General features: G+C 41.0%; 1 protein-coding gene and 1 pseudogene across 17 annotated transcripts in view; one reads left to right on the top strand and one right to left on the bottom strand.

The window, feature by feature from the left end:
- Positions 1–16,575, bottom strand: part of LOC104007940 (major facilitator superfamily domain-containing 14C) — a 142,203-nt gene that overhangs the window by 72,620 nt on the left and 53,008 nt on the right. For 14 of the 17 annotated variants that reach the window (XR_010148905.1, XR_010148904.1, XR_010148903.1 and 11 more), the window contains exons 3-4: positions 14,529–14,591; positions 5,262–5,389 (exon numbers count right to left, since the gene is read on the bottom strand). Coding sequence is in view for 1 of the 17 variants with exons in the window: in XM_054658314.2 (XP_054514289.1) it covers positions 5,262–5,389; positions 14,529–14,591 (191 nt within the window). In the remaining 16 variants the exon portion in view is untranslated. Of the gene's footprint in view, positions 1–1,815; positions 2,070–3,488; positions 3,896–5,261; positions 5,390–14,528; positions 14,592–16,575 lie in introns of all 17 variants that reach the window. The other 3 variants (XR_010148906.1, XR_010148911.1, XR_010148912.1) reach the window with 3 other exon arrangements.
- On the top strand, positions 8,375–11,160 carry LOC112208011 (threonylcarbamoyl-AMP synthase-like; annotated as a pseudogene).

The following is a 16,575-nucleotide window of genomic DNA, read 5'->3' as shown; positions in this document are numbered from 1 at the left end:
TAAGTATATTCTTACTTCTTAATCTTTAGAAATTTTTCATCTTCCAAAACTAAAGTTCTGTACATATTAAACACTAATCCCACCACCACCACTCCCACTCCCAGCTCTTGGCAACCACTACTGTGATTTTGACTACTTTAAATATTTCATATGAAAAAAAAAAATCTGTCTTTTTGTGATTGGCTTATTTCACTTAGCATAATGTTCCTGAGGTTCACCCATGTTCTATCTAGCATGTGACATGTTTTCCTTCTTTCTGAAGGCTGCTTAGTCTTTACATATATTTACACAAATACACATATATACACCATATTTTATCCTTTCATCCACCAAAGTCATTTGGATTGCTTTTATCTCTTGGCTATTGTGAATAATGCTGCAATAAACATGGGTGTGCAAATATCTTTTTGAGATCCTGCCTTTAATTCTTCAGGTTATATACTGAGAAGTAAGATTGTTGAATAGTATGGTAATTCTATTTTTCGTTTTTAAACAACCTTCATACTATTTTTCATCACTGGGCACAGAGTCTCAAGAGTGGCCACCACCCTAGCACATCCCCTGTGAGGGACCTGATGAGCTGTTTTACTGAATTCTGAGTTATGATGTCATCAAGGATACTTTGTGCACACAACTGTGCCCTTTGAACTTATGTTAGGCAAATGTATTGAGACTAAGGCTGTCCTAATGCTGGTTCATTTCTCATCTTCATCCCAGTCCTCTGAAGGACCAATTCCATCTCTCCTGCCATAGTCCTTCCTTCTAATGTTCTTTGAAATGTATTACTTCATTCCAAAGATCACGACTAGGGACTTGTATTGGATGGATCTGTAGAAGTGTATTTGGGATTAAAAGACATTCTGTGACAGCAAATACAACAGACAAATGCCCAAGATGAATACAGGATCAGTAAGTTCCTAAAACCAATCCTAAAGGGATTGCTCATGATAAATTTATCGTCTCTTCCAATCTGTTCATGTGAACATGTTCAAATACAGATTCGCTCATTAATGCACAGGAGTCTTGAACGAGTTATGTTACAAGCCAGCTTATACCATGGGATCCTGCATGGGTCATTAGAACCAGCTAGGTGATACCAGGGCATTCTCTATCCTTCTATCCCACTGCCCTTTAATGAACACTAACGCTGGCTTTGTTGGATCCCTGTGTGCTGGCCTAGAAAGTAATGAGCACTGAGGACTCAAAAAATTCCCACTATTTCTGTCTCTGTGAGCTTCTCCAGCGGCCTGAGGGCCATATTTTCAAGGGTATTTTTTACTTGCCACTCTACAAGTGCAAAAGACTGACAACCACTACATAAAGTTAATATTTGAAAAGTTTGCTCCAATGATACTTGAACAACCTATACAATGTAACTAAACAAGTGTAATTGAATTTTAATCTAATGTGTCTATAGTATAAGCTTTAATTACATAAAAATGGGAAGGAAAGGAAAGTTCTCAAACATTTGGAAATTGAAGTGCATTCTTCTAAATAGCTCATGAGTTATAATCTTGGGGGAAATTAAAAATAATAAAGACCTAAATATAAATAAAACATATAAAACGTGGTAAGATACAGATAAAGCATTGTGAAGAGGGAAATAATCAGCGTTAGAAGCATATATTAGAAAAGAAGAAAAGTCTCACATCAATAATTTAAGCTTTCACCTAAAGAAACCAGAAAAAGAGCAAAATAAAATCAGAGCACGCAGAGGACAGGAAATAATAGGTAAAAGATGAAATCAATAAAAGTGAAAAGAGAAAATCAATATAATTTGTTTTTGTTTTTTTTTTTTTTGAGATAGAGTCTCACCATGCCTAGGCTGGAGTGCAATGGTGTGATCTTGGCTCACTGCAACCTCCGCTTCCTGGGTTCAAGCCATTCTCCTGCCACAGGTAGCTGGGACTACAGGTGCACGCCACCACACCCGGCTAATTTTTGGATTTTTAGAAGAGATGAGGTTTCACCATGTTGGCCAGGCTGGTCTCAAACTTCTGACCTCAAGCGATCTGCCTGCTTTGGCCTCCCAGAGTGCTGGGATTACAGGCTTGAGCTACTGCACCTGGCTTAAAATTGTTTTTTAATACAATCAGTAAAATTCATAATCTTCTGATGCTAAAATAATAGAGTAGATTCAAGTTAAGAACGCCAGCAATGTGCGGTGGCTCACGCCTGTAATCCCAGCATTTTGGGAGGCCGAGGCGGGTGGATCACGAGGTCAGGAGATCGAAACCATCCTGGCTGACATGGTGAAACCCCGTTTCTACTAGAAATACAAAAAAATTAGCCGGACGTGGTAGTGGGCTCCTATAGTCCCAGCTACTCGGGAGGCTGAGGCAGGAGAATGGCATGAACCCAGGAGGCTGAGCTTGCAGTGAGCAGAGATCGCGCCACTGCACTCCAGCCTGGGCAACAGAGTGAGACTCCGTCTCAAAAAAAAACAAAAAAACAAAAAAACAAAAAAATAATGCCAGCAATGAAAGAGGAGATATAACCACAGATCCTGTAGTCATTTAAGAGATAATAAAATAACATACTAACAACTATATGCACACTCATATTAAAAAATATTAAAAAACTAACATGGGCCTGGCACGGTGGCTCACGCCTGTAATCCCAGCACTTTGGGAGGCCGAGGTGGGTGGATCACTTGAGGTCGGGAGTTCGAGACCAGCCTGACCAACATGGAGAAACCGTCCCTACTAAAAATACAACATTAGCTGGGTGTGGTGGTGCATGCCTGTAATCCCAGCTAATCGGGAGACTGAGGCAGGAGAATCGCTTGAACCCGGGAGGCGGAGGTTGCAGTGAGCTGAGATTGCACCATTGCACTCCAGCCAGACTATGACTATAGTCCTAGCTACTTGGGAGGCTGAGGTGGGAAAATGGCTACAGCCCGGGAGGTAGAGGCTGCAGTGAGCCATGACTGTTCCACTGCTCTCCAGCCTTGGTAACAGAGCAAGACCCTACCCTGTCAAAAAAAAAAAAAAAAAAAAAAAAAAAAGTTATTTACATATCTTAAAAGTATCTTCCTAAAACATTTGTTCTTGTTTTTTTTTTTTTTTTTTTTTTTTTTTGAAACAAACACTCTCTCTGTCACCCAGGCTGTAATGCAGTGGTGTGATCTCAGCTCACTGCAACCTCCACCTCCTGGGGTCAAGCAATTCTCCTGCCTCAGCCTCCTGAGTAGCTGGCATTACAGGCATGTGCCACTACGTCTGGCTAATTTTTGTATTTTTAGTAGTGACAGAGTTTCACCCTGTTAGCCAGGATGGTCTCGATCTCCTGACCTTGTGATCCGCCGTCTTGGCCTCCCAAAGTGCTGGGATTACAGGTGTGAGCCACCGTGACCGGCCTTCTTCATTCTTTTCACGGTTATATTTGACTCCATCATGTGTTATTCAATCCATTTCCTATGCTTGAATGTCCAAGCAACTTCCAATATTTTGCAACTATAAATAATGCTGACAAGTAATCATGTGTACCTGTAATTCGTATCACTGGAGGTGACTTTTTTTTCCTTCTTGAGATGGAGTTTCGCTGTTGTTGCCCAGGCTGGAGTGCAATGGCGTGATCTCGGCTCACCGCAGCCTCCGCCTCCTGGGTTCAGGACCTCAGCATCCCGAGTAGCTGGGATTACAGGCATGTGACACCATGCCCAGCTAATTTTGTATTTTTAGTAGAGATGGGGTTTCTCCATGTTCGTCAGGCTGGTCTTGAACTGCCGACCTCGCGTTGGCCTCCCAAAGTGCTGGGATTATAGGCATGAGCCACAGCTCCCGGCCCAGTTTCCCTTTGTTGCCCAGGCTGGAATGTAGTGGCATGATCTCAGCTCACTGCAACCTCTGCCTCCCAGGTTCAAGCAATTCTCGTACCTCAGCCTCCTGAGTAGCTGGGAATACAGGCAACCGCCACACCTGGCTCATTTTTTGTATTTTAGTAGAGACAGGGTTTCACTATGTTGCCCAGGCTGGTCTCAAACTCCTGAGCTCAGGCAATCCGCCCATCTGGGCCTGCCGAAGTGCTAGGATTACAGACATGGGCCACTGCATGCGGCCTGGAGGTGACTCTTAAGGGATAAATTCTTATTTATCCCTGCGCTTGCTTGCTGTGTCAACAGGTATGTGTATATATAATTTAATTAAATACTGCCAACTTCCCTCTATAGGACTTAAAACATTTTGCATTCCCACCAACAATGTATGAAAATGCCTGTTTCTCCACAGTCTTATCCGTAGAGAGTACGGTTAAGCTTTTGACAATCTGATGGGTGAGAAATGGTATCTCAGTGTAGTTGTAATTTACGTTTCTCTTACCATGAGTGAAGTTGAACGAACATCTTTTCATGTTTATACATCTTTTGGTAAAGAGTCTGTGCATGACTTTTGCCCACTTTTCTATAGGATTTCTAATCTTTTCCCCTCAATTTTTAAAACATTTACAAAGTAAGGATTAACCCCCTTTTTTTCTTTTTTTTTGGAGACGGAGTTTCACTCTTGTTGCCCAGGCTGGAGTGCAATGGCGCGACCTGAGCTCACTGCAACCTCCGCCTCCCTGGTTCAAGCAATTCTCCTGCCTCGGACTCCCGAGTAGCTGGGATTACAGATGTGGACCACCACGCCTGGCTGATTTTCGTATTTTTTGTAGAGATAGGGTTTCACCATGTTTGTCAGGCAAGTCTCAAATTCCTGACCTCAGGTGATCCGCCCTCCTCAGCCTCCCAAAGTGCTGGGATTACAGGCGTGAGCCACCATGCCCGGCCTCAGGATTAACCCTTTATCAGTGAAGTATGGTGATTTACATGTGATAAAGATTTTTTGTAGTCATTTGTCTTTTGATGTTATGGTACACTTTGTCCATGCAAACGTTTTTTGGTATTTGTAGACATTATTTATTAATCCTTTACTGGCTCTGGATTTAGAATTAGAAAGCCTCTCCCTATACCAGGTTAAAGATTATTTCATCCAAGTTTTCTTCTAGCATGTTTCTAGTATCTAGCATGTTTCTTCTAGCAATGTGAAAAAATAAAATTTCTTCACCTAAGTAACTTATCTCAGACTTAATTCTAGAATGTCTTCACTACCCCATTTATAAAATGGATGTAATGACAACTGTCCAAACTGGTTTTCAGTATTACCAGAGAGATCAAATGAAAACACAAGCACAACTGCTTTGTAATAGTTAAGAAGTGCTCTGCAAATATAATTTACATGTGACTCAAAACAAGCAGTCAGGAGGTGAAGGGCCAAGTCACTCACCATGGGCTGATCCTCATCAGTGGGATTGGGAAGCAGGTAAAGAATACAGTGCCGAGGAGAAAGGGCTTCCTCCCCCACACATCAGACAGGGCACCAATGAGTGGGGCACTCAAAAAAGAGAGCAGGCCCTGGAGAGGAAACCAAAGCAAAGGTTAGTTTTATAATCTGATCCCTCAATTACCTGTAATTCATATTTTCTAAATGTATTAGCTCTAATTCATTGTACTGCCCCCAAAACAGAATAATACTTTGAAACATTAAATACAAACTACAACTAAAAAAATAAAATTAGGCCTGGCGTGGTGGCTCATGCCTGTAATCCCAGCACTTTGGAAGGCCGAGGCGGGTGGATCACTTGAGGTCAGGAGTTCAAGACCAGTCTGGCCAACATGGTGAAACCTCGTCTCTACTAAAAATACAAAATTACAAAAAATTAGCCGGGTGTGGTGGCAGACGCCTGTAATCCCAGCTACTCAGGAGGCTGAGGCAGGAGAATCACTTGAACCCGAGAGGCAGAGGCTGCAGTGAACCAAGATCACGCCTTTGTACTCTAGGCTGGGCAACAAGAGCAAAACTGTTGTCTAATTAAAATAAAATCTAAAATAAAATTATAACCAAAAATGTAAATGTTCTATCAGAAAGGGAAGGAAGAAGTAAAAAAGCTTGTTTTCCAGAAGAAATTAGAAAAGAGCGATGACATGATATATATATACCCACATTTGACCCTTAAGATGAACACACACCAAGCATACGGGAAGAAGCTAGAAATTTGAATCACTTTAATAAATATATATGGCATATCAATTCCGCACAAAACTGCATTAACTGGTACAATGACACCCAAATGAATGTACACCATATACTATCCCCAGGGCCTCACAGGGATAAAGAAGAGGAGTGTACATATGCTTAATGATCAAAAGAAAACTAGATTCTTTGTCAACTTTGTCAATCAAAGTAAAGTTCTCTCTGCCTGATGAGTTTAGGAAGAAGGAGATAATCCAACCTGAACAACAACTACAGTTGAAACTAAGGGGAAGAGAGCCTGACATAGATAACACCACACAGAAGCAAAGGAAGTCAAGGAACTCACATTCACTGCTTGCCCACTATTTGCCAGTCACTCTGTTGGCTGGCCACCTTATTTCAATGCTACAGATAAGCAGCAGGGTGGGGAGAGCAGGGATGGACAAGAGTAGAAAAATGCTGATGAATAATGAAATAGGTGATGAGTACACAGGTATTCATCACACTATTCTTTTGTGTATCTGAATTTTCATGATACATCTTAAAAATTCCTCAGCACATCACATAAATAGGACACTCCAAAACCCGGCTCCTAACACACATCCTCTGCTGTGGCTGCATGCGATACTTCCAGTTTTCTGGACATACAATGTTCCTGCGTGCCAACAGGCCTTTGCATGCACATCCATCCCACACTTGGAGCCTGGAAACTGCTAGTGATTCTTCCCAACCCTGGGAGAGAAGCACCTCCTCCTCTATCTAGTCTCTTAGCTCTTCTATTATAATTTCAGCACTCCATTAAATCACTTGTTATTTGTCTACCTTCTCTACTGGATTCAAAATTGAGATTAAGGTCAGAAGGATGACATTTCTTCTTATCTCTGTACCCGTGGTGCCTATCACAGGGCCTGGTAAACACTGGTTTTCAAATACGTTTGGTGAATTGAATAGAACTTTTCAGAGAAAATCAACTTCGGAAGTCTCCAAGTTCACATAATTGGAAAGAAAAAGGAACAGATTCCAATCCCCTATCAGCCACCAACTGATTAACCCAGGACAGCAGACACAGGTAAACTGATAAGAGGAGGGACTCAAAGTGAAGCAGCTTCGTTGTCTGGGGAAATACCTGCAGTTCATCATCTTGCACCAAGAAAATTAAGGACATGGGCACACATGGGTGGGTGAAGGAGGGGAAAGTTTAATAGGCAAATGAAAGAAGAGAGCTTCCTCGTACAAAAGAAGGATTATTATTAATACTTTATATAAAAGAAGCTGTGGGTAAGTTTAGCTTCAGGCATAGCTAGATGGACACAGGGAAGGAGTTGTTCATATAGTGTCATCTGGGTTCTCTCACCAATTCTTAGTAAGGTGTCTCAATGTAGTAAGCAGGACAGTTTTTGCAATCCTAGGCTTACTACAAGTTAAGTAACCCCAGTAGACTGAGAAAATCGCAATACCACTAGCAGAAAATTCCTCTGGAGAAATATCACCGATCTAGTTTGGATCATTTGCCCATTGTCCATGCAACTAGTTTAAATCTCTACACAGGCAACCCTCTGTATATGGAGGCTCCATATCTGTAGATTCATCCAATCATGGGTGAAAAATATTTGGAAGAAAACAATTAAAAATAAGAACACAACAATAAAAAATACAAATTAAAAAATACAGTTTAACAACTATTTACACAGTATTAGGTATTATAAGTCATCTAGAGATGAATTAGAGTATAAGAAGACTGAGAATGAGTGGCCTAACAGGTAGAAAGAAAACTATGCTAGGTCAAGTGAAGAAAGCAAGTAAAGAAAGCCTTTTAAGAATGAAAAAGGGGCCAGGCATGGTGGCTCACGCCTGTAATCCCAGCACGCTGGGAGGTTGAGGCGGGCGGATCACCTGAGGTCAGGAGTTCAAGACCAGCCTGGCCATGGTGAAACCCTGTCTCTACTAAAAATACAAAATTAGCCGGGCATGGTGGTGCGCATCTCTAATCCTAGCTACTCGGGAGGCTAAGGCAGGAGAATCGCTTGAACCCAGGAGGCGGAGGTTGCAGTGAGCCGAGATCGTGCCATTGCACTCCAGCCTGGGCAACAAGAGCAAAACTCCATCTCAAAAAAAAAAAAAAAAAAAAAAAAAAGAAGGAAAAAGATTCGGAATAATTCTGGTGGAAAAGTGAGTGTGGAAGTCTACTTGTAATGAATGTAAGATAGCATGGCAAAGAAAGAAATGGGGTAGTAGCCTGAGGAGAAAAGGAAAAGAGGTTTTGTTTTTAGATTGGAGAACTAGAATGCTTGTATGCTGGTAGGAATAATTTAGAGGGAAAATTTAAAATACTGGGGAAAAAAGGCATAACTGCTGAATTCTTGAGAATGGATGAGATATGTGAAGAAGCTGGCTTTAGCAAGGAACAAGGACAGTTCATCCTTAGAAACAGGAGAGGAAGTAGAGTATATGAGAACAGATACATGTAGGTGGATAGTAGATGTGGTGATGGCAGACTGAAATTTCTCTTTGCATTGCTTCTATTTATTTAGTGACACAGTTAAGGTCATTAGATGGTGGAAAAGGTATTGCCTACAGACAGAGTAGCTGGAGGATTAAATTTTCAAGTGTTGGGGTTTAGCCAACCAAGTGTGACAGAGTAAAAAGAGGGCACGCTTTATATGCAAAGCAGTAATTATAATGATTGACCACAGAATTTAAGCCAAGAAAGATGAAAGTGAGGATACAGGGGTAGGGGTGACAGTGAAAGGCAGGTAGGATGGGTTTTCAGTGCTGATATACTGAGCTGTAGTAAAAAATAGAGTAAGCTAGAATGGTAAGGAGGTAGTGGTTGAATACTAGGATATATAGAGAAACAATATGTATAATGGTTAGAGTTTGGATGCTGGAAGCAATACTTTTTGGGATAAAATTCTGGTTTGAGCAATTGCAGCTGTGAAACAATGGGCAAATTATCTTTCTCTCTCAATTTACTTACCTATGAAAGGGAATAATGAGTACCTATCCCTTAGAAAGTTTGCCGTTATTAATACTGTGTAATGGTTAGAGTTATTATAAGTGAATGGCTAACAGAGTGGAGTGAAATAGATCAAGGAACTGAAAGACCACTATTATTGGAAGGATAATCTGTGTGGATATTGAAACCACCAAGAAATAAGACAGGTCTTTGCCGGACACAGTGGCTCACGCCTGTAATCCCAGCACTTTGGAAGGCCAAGGCGGGAGGATCACGAGGTCAAGAGTTTGAGACCAGCCTGGCGAACATGGTGAAACCCCGTCTCTACTAAAAATACAAAAATTAGCCAGGTGTGGTGGTGTGTGCCTGTAATCTCAGCTACTTGGGAGTCTGAGGCAGGAGAATCACTTGAACCCGGACAGCGGGGAGTTGCAGCAAGCCGAGATCGCACCACTGCACCCCAGCCTAGGCGACAGGGTGGGACTCCGTCTCAAAAAAAAAAAAAAGACAAGTCTTGAATATTGCTAAAATTTCCTATTCAGCCACTGGTAGGATTATATTGTTGCACATTAGTGGTAAACACAAATTACCTAAATTTTGTCATAATAGTTGTTAAAAACAAAATTTTTAAAGTATTGATTTTTAAACTATTTAAGTTTAATGTAGAATATTTTTTGCTAAATTTAAAATTTTACCCTAATTGTTATTTCACAATTTTTTCTTTTATATTTGTAGAATATACTTCAACAACAGCAACAAAAGGTTTCTCAACAATCTAGAATTGTTCAGAGTGAGACTGAAAAGTTGTATTAGCAGTTCATAAAGGTCTGTTGTATGTGGCAACACAATACATTGTTATAAAGCATAATGTATTTATGGAAGTAGAAGGTAGTTCTTTCCAAGTTTATGAGAAAAAACATTTCAGATTTTTAACTACTTTCCATTTTGAATTCATTGTTTCTTTCCAAGTTTATGAGAAAAAACATTTCAGATTTTTAACTACTTTCCATTCTGAATTCGTTGTTTCTGATGTAAGTAATAAATGTATTTTTACTTTAGGATTCTAATGGTTTTGTGAGGATTATTCCAAACAAAAGAGTGGCAAATTGGGAATTTTATTTAGAAATGTACTTATGCATAAACTCTGTATGCTACTAATACTTTAGTCATAGTTCTCTGTTTTAACTGGAAACAGAAAGTCTGTAAATCATGTCCAGGTTGTGTTTCACTTGTTTATGTATCCAGTGTTTGTTAAATAATAAAAAGTACCCAAATGGGAGGATGTCTCTGGCACACCCAGCTAATTTTGCATTTTTAGTAAAGACAGGGTTTCTCGATGTTGGTCAGGCTGGTCTCAAACTCCCAACCTCAGGTGATCTGCCCACCTCGGCCTCCCAAAGTGCTGGGATTACAGGTATGAGCCACCGTGCCCGACCTACCCTGACTTTTTTTTTACGCAATGTGTCCTTCTGAACACTGTAGACCAAGCCCCAGAAGCTGCACCTGTGGGAAAGGCTGTATTTGTTATCTGTAGTCAGTCCAGGGGGATCCGAGGGCCACAGTGGCTGCCAGTGTGGGACAGAGCGAGGGGGCAAGCCCAGAGTGTTCAGCCATGGCTGAGCTGCACACCAGCACCATGGTAGCCATCCCACCAATATGCCACATGGCCTGTCCTGCCCGGCAAGCTGCTCAGTGGCCCTGCGCATTGTGTACCGTCTCAAGGGCTGCAGGAAGGCCAAGTTACTGGCTGTATGAGAGTAGTACCCCAGGAGCTCCTGAAAGACCTAGTGCCAGGACCAGTGTCCCTGGTGATGGAACGTTCAGAGGAGCTCAACAACGACCTAAACCCCTTTACTCCTCTTACAAGGTATCCGGATTCCAGATTATGCCTTTATGCAAGACTTGGCCAAGATGTATGAGCATCCTCTTGCTCTCACTAGTGCTGACCTCAGCTCCCAGGACAGTTCTCTGAATGCCATGGAGTTATAAGACCTCTGGCCTCAGTTGTCCTTGGTCAATGATGGGGGACAAACTAGGGATAGCCAGATCCCTGAGTGTTACCTTGGCTCAACTGTGGTTGACTCATCTGTGCATAGAAAGTTTGGCATCATTCGTCCAGGCTGTGTCCTGGAAAGTACTACAGCCTTCCTTCAACAGAGGTATGGGTTGCACCCCTCATGTGCATCCTACTTGTGAAACTCAGGAAGCAGGAAGGCCCATGGCCTGGTGCTGGACACTCTGTGTCCGTCCACTGATAATTGCCAAGCCCTCATTTGCAGAAGAAGCCACTGGAGCTCCTGCAGTAGTCTGACTTTTTTTTCTTTTTTCTGAGACGGAGTTTCGTGCTTGTTGCCCAGGCTGGAGTGCAATGGCACGATCTCGGCTCACTGCAACCTCCGTCTCCCAGGTTCAAGCAATTCTCCTGCCTCAGCCTCCCAAGTAGCTGGGGTTACAGGCATGCACCACCACAACCGGCTAATTTTGCATTTTTAGTAGAGACAGGGTTTCTCCATGTTGGTCAGGCTGGTCTCAAACTCCCAACCTCAGGTGATCAGCCCACCTCGGCCTCCCAAAGTGCTGGGATTACAGGCGTGAGCCACCGTGTCTGACCTAGCCTGACTTTTTTTTATGCAATGTGTCTTTCTGAACACTGTAGACCAATCCCCAGAAGCTGCACCTGTGGGAAAGGCTATATTTAATATTTGTAGTCTCATATATCAGCCAAAAGCTGAATGGAGAGATTAACAACATTCCTAGGTGGCATTATTCTAATAAGTTTATTTTTTTAATTGAAAAGTAATTTAAATAGCAGATTTAGAATCTAATGAGAGCCTCCTCTCTGCTGGGTGGTAGCATTCAAAATGGTTCAGACCAGCTACAAGTGCCAATGCTGTTTAAAAAGTCTCAGGTGACCAAAGGCATGGGTTGGCCTCCTGAAGCTGGAACCAGGTAGAGCCACGGGCCAAACACTCTCTCCTCTGAACCAGTGGAGCTAGTGGTGTCAAATACTGTAATTGCTGGTGGGGAGAGCAGTCATTTTGATCTAACCCTGGGACGTCGGCTCAGTTGGTGGGGGTGGTCCAAATTAAAGAATATTGAGAAATAAATCTCCACTATCCTTTTCAGCCAGGGACTTTTTTCTTATTTATTCATAAATTAAGTTGTAGTTATACCTGTAACACTTTTATCTAAGTCCAGTGTTCTCAGTAGCCTTTGGTCTATTTATGTGTACTAAGTGTTCAACATAATTACTGTTGGGCATTTGAACTTGGCTTTTCTTTAGTAAAAAGACATACAGCTATAAAAAAAAAGTACCCAAATGATAAAAAATAAATAAAATGCCGTTTTACATATAAATATCCTCAAATTATTTTTGAAAACAGGCAAATAATAAATATTATTTATTAATATTTAACATTATTTATTATATGAATGTTTTTTAAGAGCTATGAAAAATAACGAACTACAATGGCTAAATTCAGCACATTACTAGGGCATAATTTTTTTTTTTTTTTTGAGACGGAGTCTCGCTCTGTCGCCCAGGCTGGAGTGCAGTGGCGCAATCTCAGCTCACTGCAACCTCCATCTCCCAGGTTCAAGTGATTCTCTTTCCTCAGCCTCCCCAGTAGCTGGGACTACAGGAGCCCGCCACCACGCCCAGCTAATTTTTTGTATTTTTGGTAGAGATGGGGTTTCACCATGTTAAGCCAGGATGGTCTCCATCTCCTGATCTCGTGATCCGCCTGCCTTGGCCTCCCAAACTGCTGGGATTACAGGCGTGAGCCACCGCGTGCAGCCTTGGGAATAATTTTAAGTATGTTGTTCAGTACAACGTATAATTATGCATAGATTGACATTATCTAAACTGGAAAGCACAAATTAGACCCTATACTCATATGCTTTACTATAAGAGACTAAAAAATACTATTATACTTTAAACCCCTATTTAACTCTTTTCCTATTTAGAAAAAACAAGTGCAGCTCACTGCCAGCATTCATATGATTTTACATACACACACTCTTTGAGGCTGAAGCAAATATGATTGATTTTTCAATGTGAAAATAAAATATAAAAAGTGTTCTTGGAGTTATTTCTAAACAGAACTAACATCAGAATCACCTGAATCATCAGAATTGTCTATTTCAAAAAAGTGGATTCATCAAATGAATCTTCAGCTGGTAACTGTTCGAGAACAATGTTAACATCACAGGTAGAAGTGCTGCGTTTTCTAGGATTTGACATTTTCAGTGATAGAGTGTTACTATAGTTTGTAACTGGAAACACCACTACCAAAAACAGAATACAGGCCAGGCGCAGTGGCTCATGCCTGTGATTGCAAGACTGTGGGAGGCCAAGGTGGGCAGATCACTTGAGGTCAGCAGTTCGAGACCAGCCTGGCCAACATGGTGAAACCCCATCTCTACTAAAATTACAAAAATTAGCTGAGCATAGTGGTGGGCACCTGAAATCCCAGCTACTCAGAAAACTAAGGCAGGAGAATCGCTTGAACCCAGGAGGTGGAGGTTGCGGTAGGCTGAGACTGCACCATTGCACTCCAGCCTGGGCAACAGAGCAAGACTCCATCTCAAAAAAAAAAAAATTATTTAAAAGAATGAGGAACAGTCAGGTGCGGTGGTTCACGCCTGTAATCCCAGCACTTTGGGAGGCCAAGGCAGGCAGATCACGAGGTCAAGAGATCGCGACCATCCTGACCAACATGGTGAAATCCTGTCTCTACTAAAAATACAAAAATCAGCTGGGCGTGGTGGTGCATGCCTGTAGTCCCAGCTACTCGGGAGGCTGAGGCAGGAGAATTGCTTGAACCCGGGAGGCGGATGCTGCAGTGAGCCGAGATCTCACCACACTGCACTCCAGCCTGGTGACAGAGCGAGACTCCATCTCAAAAAAAATAAAAAATGAGGAAAAAGAATGCTATCAATAGAATGATGTCTTTTGTTTCCAAAGTCTATATACTAAAGCAATGCAAAAATAATAATAAAAGCAACATGTTTTGTGGCAAAGTTATCTTGGAGTAAATGCAGCACCGCTGGTGAGTATTCTCGGTGCAAACAGGAAAACGGTTTAAAGCCGTTTTTATATATATCATATTAAAATCGACATAATGAATTAAGACTAATTAAATCAAGTGGCTGAGTTATTACAAAGCCATGGCCAGTGTTACCAGCTTGGCTTCCTTCTTCCTCAGATATACTTCTTTTTAGTATACCTAAAAAGGAGATGGTAGCAATTGCCCACTTCATTCTGTTGATAGGCAGAGAAGTTAAAAGTTACATAATAATTAAGCCCTTTTGTGTACACAATAATAAAAATGAAGTTAGGCCTATAGAGTATTCACACTGCTATTTGCCAGTAAACCATTCTATGCCTTATGTATTTGTGTTGTATTTTAAAGTGACTTTTAATAACCCAGCTAAAAATTTAGATTTCAGTCTCCAGAACAAATAGTATTTGTTTCCCAAAGTCCCACTAAAACTTCCAGAGTTAAACTACCAAGGATTCCCGACTTTGGTTCATTACAAACCACATAAAAATTCTTTCTTACCTTTACACCTTGAATGAGACCATTCATGAGGAATGTGTGTTGAGAAAATGTTTCATGTAGAACCTACAAAAAGCAAACAAACATCAAGACAAATTCAAATTTAAGTTAAAGGAAAAATTTTCTGCCTCTCTTAATGGCATGCTACATAAATGAGCCCTGCAATGAAAAATTATAAAATATCAATAAAATCAAAACAAATAAATAAACAAACTGTGGTACATCCAGACTATCACTAAAAAGAAATGAGCTACCAAGCCACTAAAAAACATGGAGGAACCTCAAATGCACATAGTTAAGTGAAACAAACCAATCTGAAAAGGCTACATATTGTATTGTATAATTCCAAGTATATGACATTCTGGAAAAGGTAAAACTATGGAAACGATAAAAAGATCAGTGGTGGCCAGGGACTGTGAAGGAGGGAGGGATGAATAGGCAGAGCACAGGGGATTTTTAGGGCAATGAAAATGCTTTGTATGATACTATGATGGTGGATACATGCATTATATATTTATCAAAACTCAGCATATAGAATACCAAGAGTGAAACCTAAACTACAGAATTTGGGTGATAACAGTATGTCAATGTAAGTTCATCAAATAAAACAAATGTACCCCTTTAGAAAGGAATGTCCATAGTAAAAAAAAAAAAGGGGGGGGGGTATGCATATGTAGGGGAAGGGATACAGGGGAAATCTCTGTACCTTCCTCTCAATTTTGCTGTGAACCTTAAATGACTCTTTAAAAAATTAAGTCTTTAAAAAACGGAAATTAAAATCTACTCACAAATTATTTCCAACCTTTCCTCTAACAACATTATTTTTAAGGTTTAGAAAAAGTTTGTCATCTCAGCTACTGACATTTGAACTCTACTTGCCTGTACTGAAGAAAAAGAAACGCAAATGAAGGACACCAAATATTTCAAGTGAAATACCAAAGTTATAAGAAAAAATCTTCCAAAAATAATAAATGTAAGTCACAGAGATACAGAAATTTTCTTTAAAGAATATAAAGACTAGAACTGTTGAATAACTTGATTTGTCACATGCATCACAAAAACATGGTAAAATGCAAAACAAAAACGTATTTTTAAAAAATGCTTATCGGATCATGTCAACTTTTTTTTTTTTTGGAGATGGAGTCTCACTCTGTCGCCCAGGCTGGAGTGCAGTGGTGCAATCTCAGCTCACCGCAACCCCCGCCTCTCAGGTTCAAGCGATTCTCCTGCCTCATCCTCCCGAGTAGCTGGGACTACAGGAACCTGCCACCACGCCCAGCTAATTTTTGTATTTTTGGTAGAGGTGGAGTTTCACCATATTGGCCAGGCTGGTCTTGAACTCCTGACCTTGTGATCCATCCACCTTGGCCTCCCAAAGTGTTGGGATTACAGGCGTGAGCCACCGCTCCCAGCCTGATCATGTCCATTATTAACCCATTGTCTCTCAGTCCCACATTCTCCCTTCTATACTCTATCAGATCAGAGATAAGAGACTATCGACATTCCTCTGACTCCCTTTCCCCACAGGCTTCCTCTTAGTTTCTTTCAGTGGGAAATACAGGGTGGAGTGAGTGCTGGTCAACACTGCACCAACACCTCCAGGGTTCTCTCATGCTGTCAAAGGAGCAGCAGTGCTGATCCTTCCCTGCCCCCACCTCAAACCTCACCCTCTCGACCTCAGACCACTGCTAGAATTCTACATGGAAAATGATGCAAACCTGCATTCCCTTTGTACAGGTGATGCAGTTTAGGAATAAGAGATCATCATTTTAATTTGGCAAAACCGTATCTATGGATGAATGACAAAATACATACTTAATGAGTTGCACACTAAATAGATCTCATGTAATTTCTGACCATATGGGCCCATTTCTGAGCAATCAAGCTACCATGCAGGCAATTCCTCTAAAAATGTTCAATCCATGCTTTTAAAAACTTTTCTACTGTTTTCTACCCACCCTCCCCCAAAAAAGGAAACAGTGAAATCTTACTAAAGAAAAAAGTAAAACAAGTCACTAATAATTTTAAAAGGCTAACCTTCATAAAATAA

The sequence above is a fragment of the Pan troglodytes genome, chromosome 11, assembly GCF_028858775.2.
Source record: "Pan troglodytes isolate AG18354 chromosome 11, NHGRI_mPanTro3-v2.0_pri, whole genome shotgun sequence".
In the NCBI taxonomy this organism is placed as follows: Eukaryota; Metazoa; Chordata; class Mammalia; order Primates; family Hominidae; genus Pan; species Pan troglodytes.
This window is presented reverse-complemented; position numbering and strand designations above follow the sequence as displayed.